General features: G+C 43.3%; 1 protein-coding gene across 1 annotated transcript; it reads right to left on the bottom strand.

Annotated features, from left to right (window-relative positions):
• Positions 1–14,329: 14,329 nt before the first annotated feature.
• On the bottom strand, positions 14,330–17,572 carry vcpkmt (valosin containing protein lysine (K) methyltransferase). The gene is made up of 5 exons (XM_035413942.1): positions 17,230–17,572; positions 16,751–16,864; positions 16,490–16,562; positions 15,683–15,802; positions 14,330–15,164 (listed from the first exon to the last, which is right to left on the bottom strand). The coding sequence occupies exons 1-5, from the start codon at positions 17,493–17,495 to the stop codon at positions 15,060–15,062; spliced, it is 678 nt and encodes a 225-aa protein (XP_035269833.1). The 5' UTR covers positions 17,496–17,572; the 3' UTR covers positions 14,330–15,059.
• Positions 17,573–17,624: the final 52 nt, after the last annotated feature.

The raw sequence follows: 17,624 nt of genomic DNA, 5'->3' as shown, positions 1-17,624 counted from the left end.
GAAAGCAACATGTATAAAAACCCTTAAATAAAGGCTGAGAATGTGCATGTAGACTACCTGCACATGTGTTTACACAAGTCTGAAATGGCACAAATGGATCTATGTTCACAACCAGTCTCCAGTCTGGCCTCCAGTACAGTGCCCTGTGTAATATCCATACAGCCATCCTTACATTGTTATGCAATGTGATCATGCTTGTTTGTTATGTGCTCACCTTACTGCCAAAAAAAACAAATGCCTGTGCTCAAAAAAGTTTTTACAATGCATGAAAAGTGTCTCCTGTGATTTCTGTGGCTTCCTGCCACATTGTTACGGTCAATGTAATTGCATTCCACGCGATCACAATAAGGAACAAAGTGTTTCAATTCTGTGCTGCCAAATATGGACAATGAACATGTACGGCAATTCCACAGAGGCTCCATATTGGGAGGAGGAGGGGGGGAGGGGGGGGGGGGCTTCATCTTGCAACCATTTCAGTTTTTTGTTGCGCATTGTTCGAAGTTGACTGCGTCAGCATTCCAGCCGCTCAGAGGCATTCATTAAAACGACGATTCATTACTACCCATCACGCCGCTTCTGCGCGTGGCACCCGCGCACTCGCTTTCTGATAAAACTTCATTAGCAGAAAGCATTAAATCTGACTACTGAGGCCCTCTTGGTTGCTGTGCACTGTCTGCTGCAGCTGGGGAGCTTGGAAACAGAGCCAGAGCTCTTTTATGGTGGTCCTCCTTTATGACCACTGCGATATGTATTGAGCACTGTTTGGCCAGTAGCAATAGACGCCAGAAAAGACAAGGACTGACACTTCAGCGTAATCATTTGAGATAAGCTAATGTGTTTGTTACTGCCTGCAGTAAAATGAGCTTCTGTGAACTGTTCTCAGCATTATTTCAAAAGGAATGCCCGTAGAGGCTGACAATGCTTGAATATTTGACTGTCATTCTACCCTCTTCTCAAATGATCAGGAAAGTTCAGAAAAGATTGGACTGGCACTGCTTATAAAAATGGACAAGGAAGTGTAATATTTTCAATATACCACATACAAAAAAAAAACCCAAAGTGCACTGTTGCTATTTTGCTCATTCATTGAAATACCTCATATTTTTTCATTTTATTGTGTCATTTTCTAACCTCTGCATTTTGACTTTTCAAAAGATAAAGGCCCATTAACCAAAGCATAAATTACTCCTGGTGTGGTTTTGAACCGCCTTTGAACAGTAACGAGCAGACAGCTTGACCAATGGGGTCATGGCCCCCTGCGAGGTGCTAAGAGAAGTGGGGGCCGCTACGTCACGGCGGCTGCTAAAGACTGAACACAGGGGTTGAGCTTTGCGTTCCTCCTGATGTCACCGAGTCTGGCGTGAAACAGGAGCCCCATGCCATGTGACTCCGCATAGCGAAACACTAGAGCCTCTGTACGCTCGCAGCTGCTGCTGTTGACACGCCCTCTGTGCCTGGGGACTCAACGGTTTTTTTTCCCTCCTTTCTGAATAATTTCTCGGTACCATCTCGTGTTGTGCTTTTGCAATGACTGTGAAACGCCAGGGAGGCAACGCCGAGACTTCAAAGAGTGCACTTGCGGGGACGTGCCAGGTATATTTACACACTCAAACCGTTCCGAGCCCTGCTCAAGGACGCTCACACAGCCTGCACTGTTCAAACAAATGAAGGACGGTAACTTGTGGAATAATGAGCTCCTGTTATAATGTTAAATGGAGCCTGATTACTGACCAGTCCTTGGCCCCCAGATCCCACTGCTGTCCAAATGTCTGGCAATCATGGAAGAAGCTGGGTGTAGAGCACAGCGCACTTCTTCTCTGCCAAAGCACGCGTGTCCATTTCAAAGTGCACTTTGGTGGCAGGAAGGCAAGTGTAAAGCCAATAAGTAAAGGTGGGAGGAGGAGCACAGGGATCGGGTTAAAAGGACGATTATGAAAACTCTCAGTGAGTAACTGCGAGGGGTCAGTGGGGAGGAATGTGGAATCACTGGATGGTTTTCAGGGATGGCCTGTTGTTTGTGCACCCGCCCCCTCCCATACTGCCTGACTCATAGTACTGAGAAAATACACACACACATGCATGCACACACACACACACACACACACACACACACCTGCACGCACGCGCGCGCACACACACACACACGTGAGCACAGACCGGTTCTTTTTGTTCCTCTGTGCATTTTTTAAAAGTGAAATCCACAGAGAAAGAGAGGCTAGAAATGAGGAAGTGAACTTGATTTGCAGCTTCCCCACAGAAGGCCCAGATGTTTCAATTCTGCATATGAAATCATAGTGGAATAGAAGTCTAGTTTGCGTTTTGTATGAAAACACTAAACGTACTTGTCCTTATAATACCATCCCAACTGATTTGCCACAAAAACACAACATGGTTGAATTGTAAAAGCAGGTAAACGTGTAAAGTGGGACTAACACATTCAAAAAATGGTTTCAGGTTTATGTATTGTTGTGCTTTCCGTTGGTTATTTTAGTCTCTTGATATTTCTTTTCCATAAAGTAACCACCCACAGCACAGACATCTCCTCTCACGCTCATTCAGTGTCATGTGGCTCGGCCTCCATGCACCTGTTGCCCCCCCGCCTTACAAAAAAATCAGTGGGTTGTGAAATCACATAATGCTCACACAATGTCTTCTGCACCCCCCCCCCCCCCAACCCATTTCTGGAAATTCTTGAATGGCTTCCGGTGTGACTCTCCAAATGAGGCACGTCCTTTTGGAAACCACAGTTACAAATGTGATTTTTTGCACGTATGTATAGAAGTGAGCTCACGTCCATTCTGCTAACTATTAACTAATGCATTGTACATTTTGAATGGCAGTGGCCTTGCCATTTATCAGTTATGATATGGTAAATATGTTTGCAGACTAGCTTGTCTTTGCTTCAAGGGATAGCCTACTACCCAAACACTGGAGAGAAGTAATATTGAGTTATGGCTGAGCACCAGAAAGCATTGGGGAGGTTCTGTAAAGAAGAAAATTAATCAATGTGGTATTATCATAGCAGGGAATATTGAAAAACAATGCTTTAAAAAACATTCATAATTTCTAATTATCTTAGGACAGTTGTCCCCTTACACAAAACAATGACAGCAAGTGATAATATACAGGATGTAAAAGTACAACATAATAAGTACAAGAAATTGAGTCATTTTAAGTAATTATAACATTGTCACATTTGATAATGTTACCAACTAGTGTCACACCCATGCATGTAATGGTTGGATAATATTGTTGTACATACACAACAATATTGAAAACATATTGCTCTTTCGTGGGATATGCAGTATGTGATTTGAGAGTGTTTTCGTTTTTTAATTTTCATTCATGCATTTAAACTTAAATCTGAATTAAGAAATAAAGATTTGACGTTTAATAGCAATAGTTCATTTGGGTTTCGTGCATCCGAGTGTTTTGGTAGAAAAATTCTATGCTATGACACTGTAGCATTTTTACTGGGTTGTGTGTGGTCCATCTTAGTTCAGTTCTTGAATTCTTTTACTCACCCTAGTATAACAGACCGTAAGCAATGCAGTTAGCTGCCCTCAAGCATCCTGCCTCCTGGCAAAAACTATCTATCCCAGAACATCAACTTCAAACAGGGCTTCACAATAAATGCATATGTTGTAACTATCGACTTACAAATCTCTTACAAAACAATTCCTAATTGCATTAATTGGCCAGAGTTGCAGTCTGCTGTTGTGCTATTTAGCAACAGGGGATGGACCTAATATCCACTAAATGTATTACACAGATATGTTGTGTGTCTGCCTCTTGTGTGTTTCTGTTGACAACATGTATGTGTCTATTTAAGTTGAAATGGGATTACAATGACTGTGGGAATATCCGACGTGATTAGGCTGTTAACAGACACTCCCAGTGCACGTGGGTGACAGGAGCTACATATGCTGATCTTGTATGTCTCTCTGCTCTCATCAGATGCTGTTTTTCAGCCCACTCTTAAAGGCTTGGCCGGTGTTAGGATTGTAAGTGGAGAGTGGAGTCAGCATCTCTCGCTCTCAGCTGACAGTACCTGGAGCTCTGAGACAGGGCAGCTGCTCTTCCTCTTTCAGGCTTCCATTGTTCAACCATCAGAGCCCGGCCCCCTTTGCAGTTATAAGGGAGTGCAATGGCTTCAAATGGTATCTGCTGCAGCATGGCACACACACACACACACACACACACATATATGTGTGTACACAAACACACACACTCACACACATGCACATACGCACAGACACACACACACTCACACGTGCACACGCACACACACATGCGCGTGCACACACACACACAGACACACATGCATGAACACACACACACACAAACGCACACACACCCACACATACACACACACACACACACAGGAGTTCTCCCTCCAGCCAATTCACTTCACTAGTGCCAGAACGTACTGCTTCCCCTTGGCATTCTCATCTTCCCCTCTGATGGTATCTGTGCTGATTACCGCCCTGTCTGGTTGAGCAGAGTGGCAGCTGGCCTGTGTAAAGCAGTCACTTCGCCACACCACGCCCAAGCACAGGATCCCTTTCGCTCAAAGCTTCGGCTGAGCTGTGGTGACTCAGTGAAATAGTCACTTCCCATTCCTCTCCCCCCTCTCCCACCTCTCAAAGGTCCCCACTCTGCTTCCCACATTTTAATGATGACAGATTCCATAGGGAAATGTATGGCTATGCCACCCAGCGACATGCAGGGGGGTGTGCTCAAGCTGTGAGCCCCTGTTAGAAATGAATAGGGCCCCCCCCCACTGCCCCCCCCCCCCCCCCGGAGTGACCCCAGATCAGTTTAACATTATTTACACATAACTACTGGAATCAGAATAGTGGTTGGGTAAGCTGGTTTTGGATCCGTTCACTGGTGTACCCCATAGCAGGTAGAGTTGCACTTCTCCAGTGGGAGGCCATAGTCTGACACTATAACTATGAAGAGTGTGCAGCATCCCCTAACTGAGAACTTGACGGATATATTTCCAATGCCTTATTCATTGTGTGATGCGTGAATGTTCTGATTGGGTTGTTTAAATGATTACAGGAGACACAGTCTGAGAAAACAAAAACCACAGGTGGTCCCTACTGTTTTAAGCTCATTCTTCACCTCCCTCAGGCAAGGGCTGGGGAAAAGGGGCAGGGAGAGGATCAGGTCCAGCTACCGATCTCTAGTCATATACACCCATTGCCCTTCAAGCCCCACTAGCTGCAGGGCTGATGCTTCATGGGGAGTACAGCTCTCTCCTCCATAACATGTCAGTCAAAGCCACTCTGCCAGCTTTTATTGGCCACCCTAATCTGTCTAATTCATTTGTCTCATGCTCGGCCTCCCTAATTAGGCTGACGACATATTGCCTCACAGTTTACTGACAAGTGGTAAAAAAGAGGACAGCCCCTTTCCTGGCTGTGCTGCACTGGAGCAATGGGGCATTGTGGCAACTGGTTTCTTTTGTGCTGTTGAAACCCAACCCCCAAGGGGTGGTGGAGATTGTGTGGGTGTGCTCCACTGCTCGAGATACTGTGTATACACAGAATTAGTGCATATATACAGTGGATTCAGTTTGATTCAATGTTATTTGTATAACAGAGACACAAATGCTTTACAGAAAAACAGGAAATAGAAAAATTGGGAAATACTGAACTTGAACCCTCAAAAGCCAGCAAACAAGGTAGAAAACTCTCCACTGAGAAGAAAAAACATTCAAACAGTGGTAAGAAAAAACTCCCCGGTGGGAAGAAATCTCAGGAGGAACCCATCAATATAAAAGCCAATCCTCCACTGGCCCATTCAATAGTTGAAGACAGGATAATGGTAATAGAGAACTAATGAGGGCTCTAATCATAGTGGTTTGGCAGGCTATAATCTGAGGCATTAAACTAGCTGGTAAAAATAAATAGTGCAAACAAGCAAGCAAAGAAGTCTTTATTAATATGGAGGCAATACATCTAGGCCTCCAGGTTGCATTGCATGGCATGGGCTTGAACCAGGAGACAGCCGGGGCTGGAGCGATCTGTGAACTCAAAGTGGGGGAAAGTGGGGATGCAATGTGAATGTAATCACCTGTGATGTTCACTGAGGATCCATGTATGATGTCAATTGCTAAGCTAGGCAAACCTTTTCCCCTGGGACAACTTCCAAATGACTCATTCTGGGCACTTAGACTGCTGGATTCGTACCAATGGTGATTTCATTGGTCACTTGCTGTTCATTAAGGGTGTGGCAGCAAGTCCAGCCTGGTGTTTAAACCCACAGTTATCAGATAACCTTTGTTACCTTTGTTCTAAATTGGGTGCTGATTTTATGGTAAAAACACAAATCAGCAGCGCTTGTGGCTCTCCAGGACCACAGTTACAGACCACTTCACCATGCAGTTCAGAATCTAATCTGATCAAACCAATGGCAACTGTTATTGGGAGGTCCATTGGCAATGCATAACTGAATGTACTATTGTCTAGAGAGGGAGGGTTTCTGTTAGCAGGGTTTGTCCCGCCTCATCATGAGTTACGAATTCCCTGATGCCTGCAGCCTATCAGATACAGCCTTGCAACGCCTGTGTTACTGGTTGCACTCTCGTTAATTGACAGAGGACGATGTTGTGAGTGGCGTAAAAATTTGATTGGTCATTCCAAATTGGGGGAAAATTAAAATTAAAAAGCTGGATTTAAAGAGCTTTGGTACATTCATAAGATCTGATTTATTATATGTGATCAAAATGAGACCATAGCAGCATGTGAAAATGGTTTCAAAAGCATCTGGAATTTTCCCTTGTGATGCAACGGCAGTGCAGAATTTCCCTGCCTACTGTTAGTGAGTGTACTGAACATATGGTTGCTCAATTAATTTGGTGATTTATGTTCATGAGAGAAAAAAACAGAACAGTGAGAACAGAGGACACTGACTGATGCCAGTTATACACAGGTAAACTTGAATACTATGAACTATGGCTGCTTTTTCCAAAGTGAATATATGCAAGGTTCTGGGCAGCAGAACATTGGGGTACATATTTGAATTGAAGGCTGGAGTGTGAGATTCTCACAGGGCTTCTTTTACCCCATCAGCTGCACTGCAGCTGTCCTGGCACAGCGCCACCCAAAGGAGAGGAGGAATAAACAGTGTCTGGCAGTCACAGGAACTGCTGCCCAGGCGACATCCCCACAGACAGCTATTCCTTTTTATTTTGGATCTTTTCCCTCAGTAATGAATTGTTGCCACAATTCATATTCTGACCACCATAGAGTGCTGCATTCATCACCATAGAGTGTTCCATAGAGTGCTCCATTCATCCTCCTGAAACAAATGCCAATATTTAATAGGAATTATATTTGTTTGGACGTAAAATGCACTTACTGTTCAGTTGTTCTGTACACAGTTCTGTACGTCTCCTGTCTGTTCTGGCCCCACGATGGTGGAATGACCTCCCCGTGGAGGTCAGAACAGCTGAGACCCTGACCCACTTCAAGCGACAACTGAAGACTCACCTCTTCAGGCTACCACCTCTCCCCATCCCTCCCTACCTCCCTGTAATCTCTAAATTGACTGTAAGCTTAGGGTTGTAACTAGGTAGCTGTTTCGTAGTTGACTTAGTTAATGCACTCGTCTTAACTACTGCTTGTATTTTTGCATAGAATGCGTTGTTGCTGTTCTTGTTTGTGTTAGTGTTAATCAGTTTAACCTACAGGGTCCAAGTTGAACTATGCAGTTGTTCCCTGCACTTGGAATGGTACTTCTCTCTAGGGTTTTCGACACACTTGTTCCTGGTTATGGTTATACACTTCGTTGTACGTCACTCTGGATAAGAGCGTCTGCCAAATGCCATGTAATGTAATGTAATGTAATGTAATACACACTTGTTGGTTGGTATAAGCTCGATCAATCAAAGAAAACACTCTCCATATATTTAATTAGCAAATATGTGACTTTTTCAAGGAAACAAGTCATGTCAATCACTAACTTGCACACACTTGTTTGAGAAAAAGCTTGCAGCTGACTAGAACTATTTTTCACTCTTTTTCACCAACCCAGAGAACCAGCCAAGTACTAGCACTGGGGTAATTTCAGCCACAGTCAGCACCTGCATAATCAGGATTCGATTTTGGCTATCGAGGGCATTTCTTATTAAGAGGAAATTCTTCTCCTGGATATACCATTTGTGAAATCCCCTGTAAGTACACATCTAAAGAGCATAGTATTAATACACTTCATGTATTTACAGGGATATAGTAAGTTATGTGTCATTCATGCATTAACACCAGAAAGGAAAAAATAGTTGAGGAAACAATGAAAATAAATCCACGCAGTCAAATATTCAAGTATTGATGTGTTGTTACTGCGTGCTAACATCTATTTTTAATGCCCTCACTCCCACCTCTATCTTTGAGTGACTGTTTTTAACTCTGTTGGAAGATATGACCCTTCTCTTTGGATAAATTACGCCCAAGGTAAATAAAGTTGCACCATGTGACCCAGCAACACATCCATATTAACAGTGTTTACTCATTGATGTCATAGCCAAAGATATGATGTCATATTCACTTCCTCTCTGGCTGCAGAGTTTGGCCATATTAGCATAGCGAAAAGTGAGTCATCAATTAGCACTAAAATAGTAACACAATAGCAATGTATGTCCCCCCATAACATTTGTATGTTATACCCATGCCTGGAATATTGCTTGTTGATGTTATCTGATGACATACACTATGTATACAACACTGTACAAGGCATTGTAAACTTGCACATTACAAAACTGTCCATGCAGACAATTCACGGATATCTATTTTCCAGATGGGATATGGTGTTCATTAACTACAAAGCACATTAAATTGATAAATCAGTCATGTATATGCAAACCAGAATGTCTTTATGACACAGCACTCAAAAACTCCAGTGGTCCACTGCTTAATCAGATTAGACAAATCTGATTAAGAACAGCTGTTTGAACATTTTACATTTACCATTTTAATATTTATCATAGATAATTTCTAGTTAGTTTTGATATGCACAGCACATTTTTCTACACAAATTCAGCTATAGCCCATGTTTCGGTGAGATATTTCACAATACACCAAAATGTGTGTTTACATTTCACTACAAGTATCAATTAGGCCTTATAATAGCATAATAGAAGTGTTTTCAGGAAGACAGGTTGCAAAATATAATTGGAGCTAACATGTAAACAATGGACGTACATCCTTTGCATAATATTCCCAAAAAACCTCCCAGATATGACTGGATGCATGACATCTTCTGCAAAAACAGGCTCAGCTGGGTACATATGGAAATGTTATTGCATGGAAACATCATTGAGCGGCGGGCCAACCCTGGGAAGCTGACTCATCAGAGAGGAAACACTCCGGCACATAAACCACACTGATCGGACGTGCCTCCGTTCCTCATAACAGGTCCTCAGCCAGCAGCTCCAAGAACAAAACAGAGAGGGAATGCGCATGGGAATAATGCGCATCCTCTTGGACCCCTTTTGGAGCATCATTGCCATTCATGCTGTAAAGTTATCTGACAGACATTTCAACGGGCTTGCGTTTTGTGTTACAGCTTGAACATGGGAATCTTGAATCTCTCTGGGACCTCGAAATACTTTGTGGTGGCCCATCCACATTTTATTCCCATGAACATCTTGTTACAAGCCTGGTGATCATAGCATAATGTCATGTTTGTCCCTGCTCCTCCTCCATGACAGGCCATACTGACAGATAGTGTGCTCAGTGCTTTGACAGATGTGTCTTACTGTGCCTGATGGAATGGTTCAATGAGTCAGTGCCAGGAGGAAGGGGGAGGAGGTTTAAAGACAGAAACAGCTGAATGACAGAGGAGAGAAAAGAGAGGAGGATAAGGAGAAGGAGGGAGAGAGAGAGTTTGGGTTTTAACAAACTTTTATTGTACAATACCTATAGCCATTCAGCAACAGTTAAAATAAAGAAACCACCAAATCAAATACCAAGATGCACATACAAAAAAGAAACAAAGTGAAAAAGGAACAAGAAAAAGGAAAGGAGAAAAAGTCAAACAAAGCAACAGAATGTAAACCTTTACAGAAAGAAACACACGATCATTTGTATCTCCATTATCTCAGTATGTTGCTAAATATTACATCTCCTCCCTCCAGATTACACATAGCCTCCCCATGACACCAACTATCCTGAAAAAACCCTAGATTCTGCATCTTTCTTTAATCAATAACAACTCAAGAGATTTATACATCTCAATGATGTTAACCGTTAACCCCCGTTTCTACTTTTTTCTTTCTGCTGAGGTGCATGGCCATTTTAGCCTGTCCCAGCAAGAAATTAACAATGCAGCCCACATTTCTTCTTTTCTTGCTGCAGTAAATACTAAAAATAAGCGCTGGAACTATGAACACTTATCCAAGTTTTGCCACCGACGAGCTAACCATGCTTGAAAGAGAACCCAGCCTAACACAGTCTTTCAATCAGTGGCAAATTGTCTCTCTGACACCTCAGAAAGGCCAGCCCCTGCCCACTGTGGGGTTCATGAGAGAGACTAAAGCATTGACTGGTATAACCCCAAGGAGAACTTTCCTCTGCAAGTCCGCTGCATGCTAACACAAGGGCAGCTTCTACAGGGCAGTTTCTCTCTGCAGTGGCAGGTTTCAGCAGCAACCTGGGAAACAGCTCCTCCGTGTCAGTGTCCCCACTTCCCCCCTCTTGCAGTATCCTCCAATCTTCTGTGGTCAAGGCACTCCTATATTTCTCCAGAGGGAGAGAGAGAGAGAGAGAGAGAGAGAGAGGGGGAAATGGGGTGAGAAGGACTTACATTATTACAGTTCTAGGACTAGAGTGCTGGAACTGTAATAATGCCATTTAATCTTCAATGCTGTGGCTAAAAGGTTAAAAGCGACACAATTTCTCAATCATCTTATCATCATTGTGTTATAAACCCTGGATATATAAATTGTTATGTACTGTTAGCATCTCACGTCTCATTTATCAAGTGTGACAATGTATGCATAAGTATGATCTGGAAAATTAGCATCCAGAGGGACTTGGCACAGAGGTCTGAGTCATTTATACCACCGCCTCCACATTTAAAAGTAAATTTTTTTTTGACTTACCATTTGTTGGAGTTAAATAGGTAAATTAATATCTGCCCTGATAAAAACAAAACAAGGAGTTACAAATCTTATATAAAAGAGGCATAAGATGCACAGTATGTCAATTTTCAATTTGAAACACCATCGCTGTATGAGGAGGAAGGGCTTCCAACCCCGCCCTGTAAAAACTGAATACCAACATTTAATGTACAGTTGATTGTATTTGACTGAACATCTAAACCACGTTCGAATGGAATGCTATACAATAATGTTTGTGCGAAGGTATGAGCACGCTGCAACAGGAAAGAATCCGTCTGTTGGGCCTGCCATTCGAAACGTGCAAGCTTGTGCCTTCCAGAGCACAGTCAGCAGAAAGCCTCATCTGTCTCTTTATTCTTTGAGGCTAAAATGGGATCTCACAGACTAAAGAGGGGATCCGGGTCCCAGATATAAGCGGCCTGCATTGCCGGGCACACAGGACCACGTCCTGTTTGTGCGCGCGTGTGAGACCTGGTGGCGGACGCTGCCCCTGTGTGCTGGACGTTATGCTTAGTGTGCAGCATGCTCGCTGAACTCTTCCTGCTTGCCACATGAGGTCACCAAGCACCAATCAGAGTGGCTGGGGGAATGGGGAAACATCACGGCCTAGTCACTTTCTCTGTTCTCTGTCACCTGCCTCTGCAGCGGACCAGTGCTTCCGTTACCCACACGCTGGGGGTCCTGAAGAGATAGAAACCGTGGGGTCAGTTGACTTATTCATCTACCTGATGGAACTTCTTAGTGATAACTACTAAAAATCCCCCAGTAGGGACAGTGAGTATGACACATGCTCTCCCTTCTGACAGAGATTAGTAATACGGAGGAAGAGAGAGGAAGTTGTGGCTTCTCATGGCAACTGTCACCAAGGAAGTATGCCTGTCAAAAACAGTTGGTTGGAATGTTTCCTGTCAATGAACTTCATCAGTCTAATTCACTCCCATTCTGTGGTAAGTGCAAGAAAAGAGCACAGAATTGTAGAATGCAATCCAGATTTCATACATGCAAATGCACGAGGAACTTTCAGTCTCCCATATAGGCAACATTTCATCATGTGTTTGTTTTGTGTGAACAGTGCCATCTGCTGGCCTTAAGCTTGTATCACTAAGCAGCTTCCCCAGGCCAATGGCAAAATCTTCTCATTCCTCTCAGGAGAACCGCCAAAGAATGCTATACCCAGGAATTTTAGCACCTAGGTTCATGCCTCCAGCTTCCTGTGGGAACACATCTAAACAGGGTCGGGAAACTCTGAACTGTAAGGCTCAGAATGACAGCATTCCTTGCTCTACCAGACTGTCCTCTCATCGATATCCTCATTTGGGAACTCTTGGGATTCATACGTTGAAATGAGCAGCTATTTAAAGCTAAAACCAGGGCTGTTGTGACCCACAATGGTGGGTTTGATTTTTTCTTGCTCTGAATATGAGGGCACGGTTCAGGGCTCATGTATGTTGGAAAGAACAAGCGGAAGAAGAAGCAGAGTATACTTGTGGGGGGTTCAATGGACACCAGTACCCTTCTGAGTGACACCCCTATCCTGCCCCTCATCTGTTCCATCTACCCCCCAGGCTCTTTTGCCACCACCCTGGGAGGACTCAGCACCAGCTCTCTGTCAAAGCAATTAGGCTAAACATATCCTCTCCACGGCAACCAGAGGGAATCGCAACTGTACTGCTGTGATCCTAATAGCTCTTTTGCGCCAGGAAAATATAGAGAGGAGGGCATGGGGGATAATTACCTCAACTGAGCCGCTTTGGCTATTTATAGGAAAGGCAACAAATGGCAATTAATCTCTTGCCTTATTACTACTTACCACCACCCCTCCCCCTCCCCTGGACACTTATGGAGAGGAATAGTGCTTGAAGATGGCAGTGGAGGCTATTGAGGGAAGACCCAAACCTGTTGACTCAGTGGGGTGCCTTCATTGTGACGGGCAAGATCTGAAATGTTTTCACATGGTACATCTACGTGGAAGTCTGCCTCAGCTCAGTGTAGCAGACACGTGTATGTCTGTATGTCCAATTATGTGTGTGTGTGTGTGTGTGAGGGAAGCACAGATGGTGTAAGGGCACTATTTACAGCCACAAATGTTGTCCTGCCAAGCTTGGGTCTGCTGCGTCTAAATCAGTGTGCTCACTGCAGAACCATGGACTGCAATGAACCATTCAATCCAGATTGCCTGCTGTGCATTTCTGACCAAGTATTGGATGCTACTACTGGCAGCTTCTTTCCACACAAATCCTGAATTTTTTCTCTGAATTCATAATAATAACTGTTTTGAGATATTCAGACGTTCACTTGGTCTGCTGCTCACGCAATAAATTGACAATAATATCCCTCAAAATTTGAAGTGTTTGAAAAAATCCTCTTAGTTCACAAGTGCAGAGGAAGCGTTCTATTTGAGAGGGAAAGGGAGAGACGTAGGGGGACTAAAAATAAAAAAATGGCAGACACCCTGGTTCTCCAGGGCCAGGTTTGGACCCCTCAGCTTCACCGTGCTTTACAAAAAGGATGTCCTGGTGGGTCACAGTGCCTGTGGGTTTTTGGAGTCTTTCTGTTCTTAAGAAACCTGCAACATTCACACAGATCAAGGGCCACTATCAGGTGATGAAAGGAATTTGGTATCTCAGACCAAAGCTGTCCTGAACAACTGCAACATGGAAAGCATTGCCTTGTGGTTCGTCCTCATGGACCCATCATGATAAATCAGGTTTGTGTGACACTATAAGCATCATCGTGAAAATAAGGAAAGGCCCATGCTTATTAACATATTCACCCATATATAATTTATAGACATATGAAGCACTGTTCAGGCACTGTTCACCTCAGTTGATGATTTAATGGACTACCACTGCCCTCCAGTGGCCAAAGCAGTAAGCATTTGCCAGGAACACTTACAGTGAATTGTCAGGAGAAAGAGGGTTTTGCGAGCCTCTTGACAGGCAATGAAGTGAATGCACCCCCAAAAGCAGATGTGACACTTTCACCTACTCCAATAATGCATGAGTTACTGCGTCAGAAAGAGCCGCATGAGGCGCTGCGTCATTGAGTAGGAGCACAGAGTTCACGCCAGGCCAGCGCTCCGAGGCTCAGGTTAGGCTGATCACCGCGCACTCGCGCACAGAGCAGACAGCGCGATGCTGTGCTCCACCGAGCTAGTGATGCAATGCTACCTCAAGCACAGAATGTGAATCATACACCCCATTGCATTTCTCACTGTCAAACCACAGCAAACAACAGAGGCCTTTCACTTTATTGAGCGCAAAAAATGGAATTCACACAGATGGATTTGAGGAAGCGATGACAATCAAATTCAAAAGAGCTCGCACCTTCCTGAAGCTTTACAATGATCTGCATTGTGAGGCTATCAAGACAAGGAAATACACCTCTACTGACCTTTGTGGTGTATGTGATGACACCCTTAGACATTTTTCATATTTTATATTTCCATATGCAAATTAATAGTCATCTTACAACAAGCACACATTTTCATTTTGAGTCGTATTCACATATTGCTGAATTTTATTTGGGCTGTGCTTCCACATGTTTCTGCTGCATGGACTGGTAAAGCACAGTGTCTCAGTCAATCCAAACCTTTACTTAATCCAAGTCATAGTATAAAAATCCAAATTTATTATATACAAAAACACTCAACCCCCAAGTAATAAAACTCACAAGGAGGCAAAATCACATGCGCTTTCAAAGTGAGTCCACTCCCAGAAGTACTGTAGGTGATGAGATGTTATGCTGAAGGGAGTGTGTAAGAGAACCGCGAGCAGTAGCCTGATCCTTCACTGTAAGCCTTGCTTCACCTGCTGGCTCTGGACATTGGCTGAGTGCTAAGCCTCAAACCTTTCTCCTGGGTATCACTGGGCAAAGACAGCTCTCTGTATTGAAGCAGGCACTTCCTATACGAGAGGCCCCAAGTGCAACATCAGGCCAGTGGGTAAAGGTGCAGGATGTGAATGTCTGGGCTGCTGAACTCTGGGTCCTGGCTCTCTTCGGGGATCTTCTCCGATCTGAAGTGTTGCAGTAGAAGCTGGCCAAAACAGACGGAAGAACATTAATGAGACAAGAAGTAAACACCAACCACAGACTCTCTTACAGTAGAACCAATCAAAAGCCTCCCTCTCGGATGTGGATGGAAAAGATGAGTGTAAGTGTGAAAGGAAGGCCTGCAGCTCTGATTTTGGAAAGGAAAAACCATCTTCAGCTTTGAAAACACAAGCAAGACCATGGAGGTTCCAAGCAAGCTAAATTCAGTGGGAAAGAGATGCCCCAGTCATACAGCATGACTAACAATCTGGATTGCAAAGTCACTGATGTTGAATTAGTAAATCGAATACATTCTGAAATAGCAAATTGTCTCTTTTAAGACCTGACAGGCTAAACTTCAAATTTAACATGTTTAACAGAGGTGTGATTTCAGTGTGCTATTCCAACCAGTGTCGTAGCAATCTTAGGAGAGCTATTCTATATATTCTCAAATGGTGCAAACACAACTAAATTTATAGTGCCCTATTGTAGAGAAAGGTTTGCTGATCGATGTTCGCTCACCTGGAAGAATTGCTTCTCCACTTCTGGGTTGTTGCCCATGGTGCGCTGCTCATAGCAACAGATTACACAGGTCTCTGGTCCAGCAAGATCTCTCAGAGTCTTCACCAGTGGCTCCAAAGACTGCAGGAATAAGGAAACACCAGGCTTTCAGGCACGAGACACTGGAATCGTGACTGCTGCTGTGGGGTGTAAACCTCTGGTCGTGCTGCTGAAAACCCTTTGAAGATTCAATGAGACTCCAATTTGCACAAAATGGATGCTAGAACTGCAAGTCATCCATGTGGATTATTATGAACTGGCAAATGCATTATTCCACCAAAACAGGTCATAGTGGGAATTAACTGCCAAGTAACTGGGCTTGTGAATGGAATGTTGTGGGATCACCTCCTGTGAGAACCACTGCAATCATACCTAGCATGAGGAAGGTGCTTAAGCTACAGGAACAAAAAACAGCTGGGTAAATGGATGACATGAGTGGTCAGCTTGAAAAACTGAATTCATAGAATCCATTCATAAGAAAACATATTTTTTATTTAACATATTATTCCAATGAGCAATACCATAAAGGGATAGGTTCACTTTGTTGTTTTATTTTAGTTGAAGTGTTTTTGATTTTCCCAGGCAGTTTTGTAGTTACAGAAGTTGGCTTAAAAATACACAAAATGATATCAACACTGCCACCCCCGCCCAATAAAAAATACAAAAAACCAAAACAAAAAAAACCAAAAAAAAAAAAAAACAGAAGTAACCCTTTAAGCAGAGAATATTACAGACATTTGTTACAAATCAGAATGGGTGGTACAGTACCTGCTCATAGTAAATGCAATCAGCCATTAGAATATAATCAGGAGGTGGTAAAAACTCTGTCACATCCTCTCCCCTTTAGAGCAGAACAGAAAAAAGATGTTATAGACAATGATCCTGTGCATCACAGATAAAGTAACATGGTACAAAATAACTTTTGTTTGCATTTCATATTTGTATCATCTCATGGCTTCAGAGTTTATTGCTTCTGGGCAAAGCACTATCCAGAGGCAAGCATTAAATAAGGGTAGGATGAGTACAAACCATTTAAGTACCTTTGCTGCGATAGAGCCACTGCTGACCAGGGCCTTATTGTCCCGGATGTTGATTTGCAGCAGACGTTGTAAATCTTCCAGGTCGGTCAATGTGACGTGTGCTCTGAGAGGAAACAGGAATTTGAATACGAGGCTAGCTATTAGCTAACTTGCATTGCAAAGCATGTGGATACAATCACTGCCTGCAAGTAGTTAGCGATTCGTGAGGAAAAGACGCAACATATATATATATATATATATATATGAGAGAGAGAGAGAGCAATGCAACGCAACGACATACCGTATTAGCAAGAAATGTAACTCAAAAGCTAGGTAGCTAACGAACATCGGCAACATAGCTAACTAAATTAGCTGCTCAATACCAACTGCTCTGAATAGCAAATAATATCCTATTTCTGATAGCTACTTGCAATGCGAAATGACTTCAACAATTCTTAGTATAGATTGACAGCTAACTATAACACTAACCCCAGTGTCGCTGCCATGAGTCCCACAATTCCAGTCCCTGCTCCCAATTCCAAAACGCGTTTGTTGGCCCATTTGTTTACTCCATTTTGGGGCTCATAAAACTGTCGTGTCTCTAAATATTTACAAAGGACGATAGCTGCATCCCACACCACACAGCCCACGTCTCCTGTGCTACACTGTTTCATTTGTAAGCAGCATCCATCGTTCTTCTCAATCTCACGAACGAAGTAATTTTCATCCCCCGAGTCTCCTAATAGCACCGCCATCTTATCCGTATTACTATGCTGTTGGTGAAAATAGAAAGTTTACCTTCTCTTTTTGACCATAGCGGGGCGTCTTTCTCTGCTCTCAAATAGGATGTAGTTTATTTGGCTATGATACGTAGCTATCATCTT

The sequence above is a fragment of the Anguilla anguilla genome, chromosome 1 (assembly GCF_013347855.1).
Source record: "Anguilla anguilla isolate fAngAng1 chromosome 1, fAngAng1.pri, whole genome shotgun sequence".
NCBI classification, from domain to species: Eukaryota; Metazoa; Chordata; class Actinopteri; order Anguilliformes; family Anguillidae; genus Anguilla; species Anguilla anguilla.
This window is presented reverse-complemented; position numbering and strand designations above follow the sequence as displayed.

Coding starts and splice junctions, on each gene's coding strand:
- vcpkmt (XM_035413942.1), bottom strand. CDS start 17,495: ATGGCGGTGCTATTAGGAGACTCGGGGGATGAAAATTACTTCGTTCGT. Junction 16,563..16,750: donor GCAGCAAAGGTACTTAAATG/GTTTGTACTCAT, acceptor TCTGCTCTAAAG/GGGAGAGGATGTGACAGAGT. Junction 15,803..16,489: donor ATTGCATTTACTATGAGCAG/GTACTGTACCAC, acceptor TTATTCCTGCAG/TCTTTGGAGCCACTGGTGAA.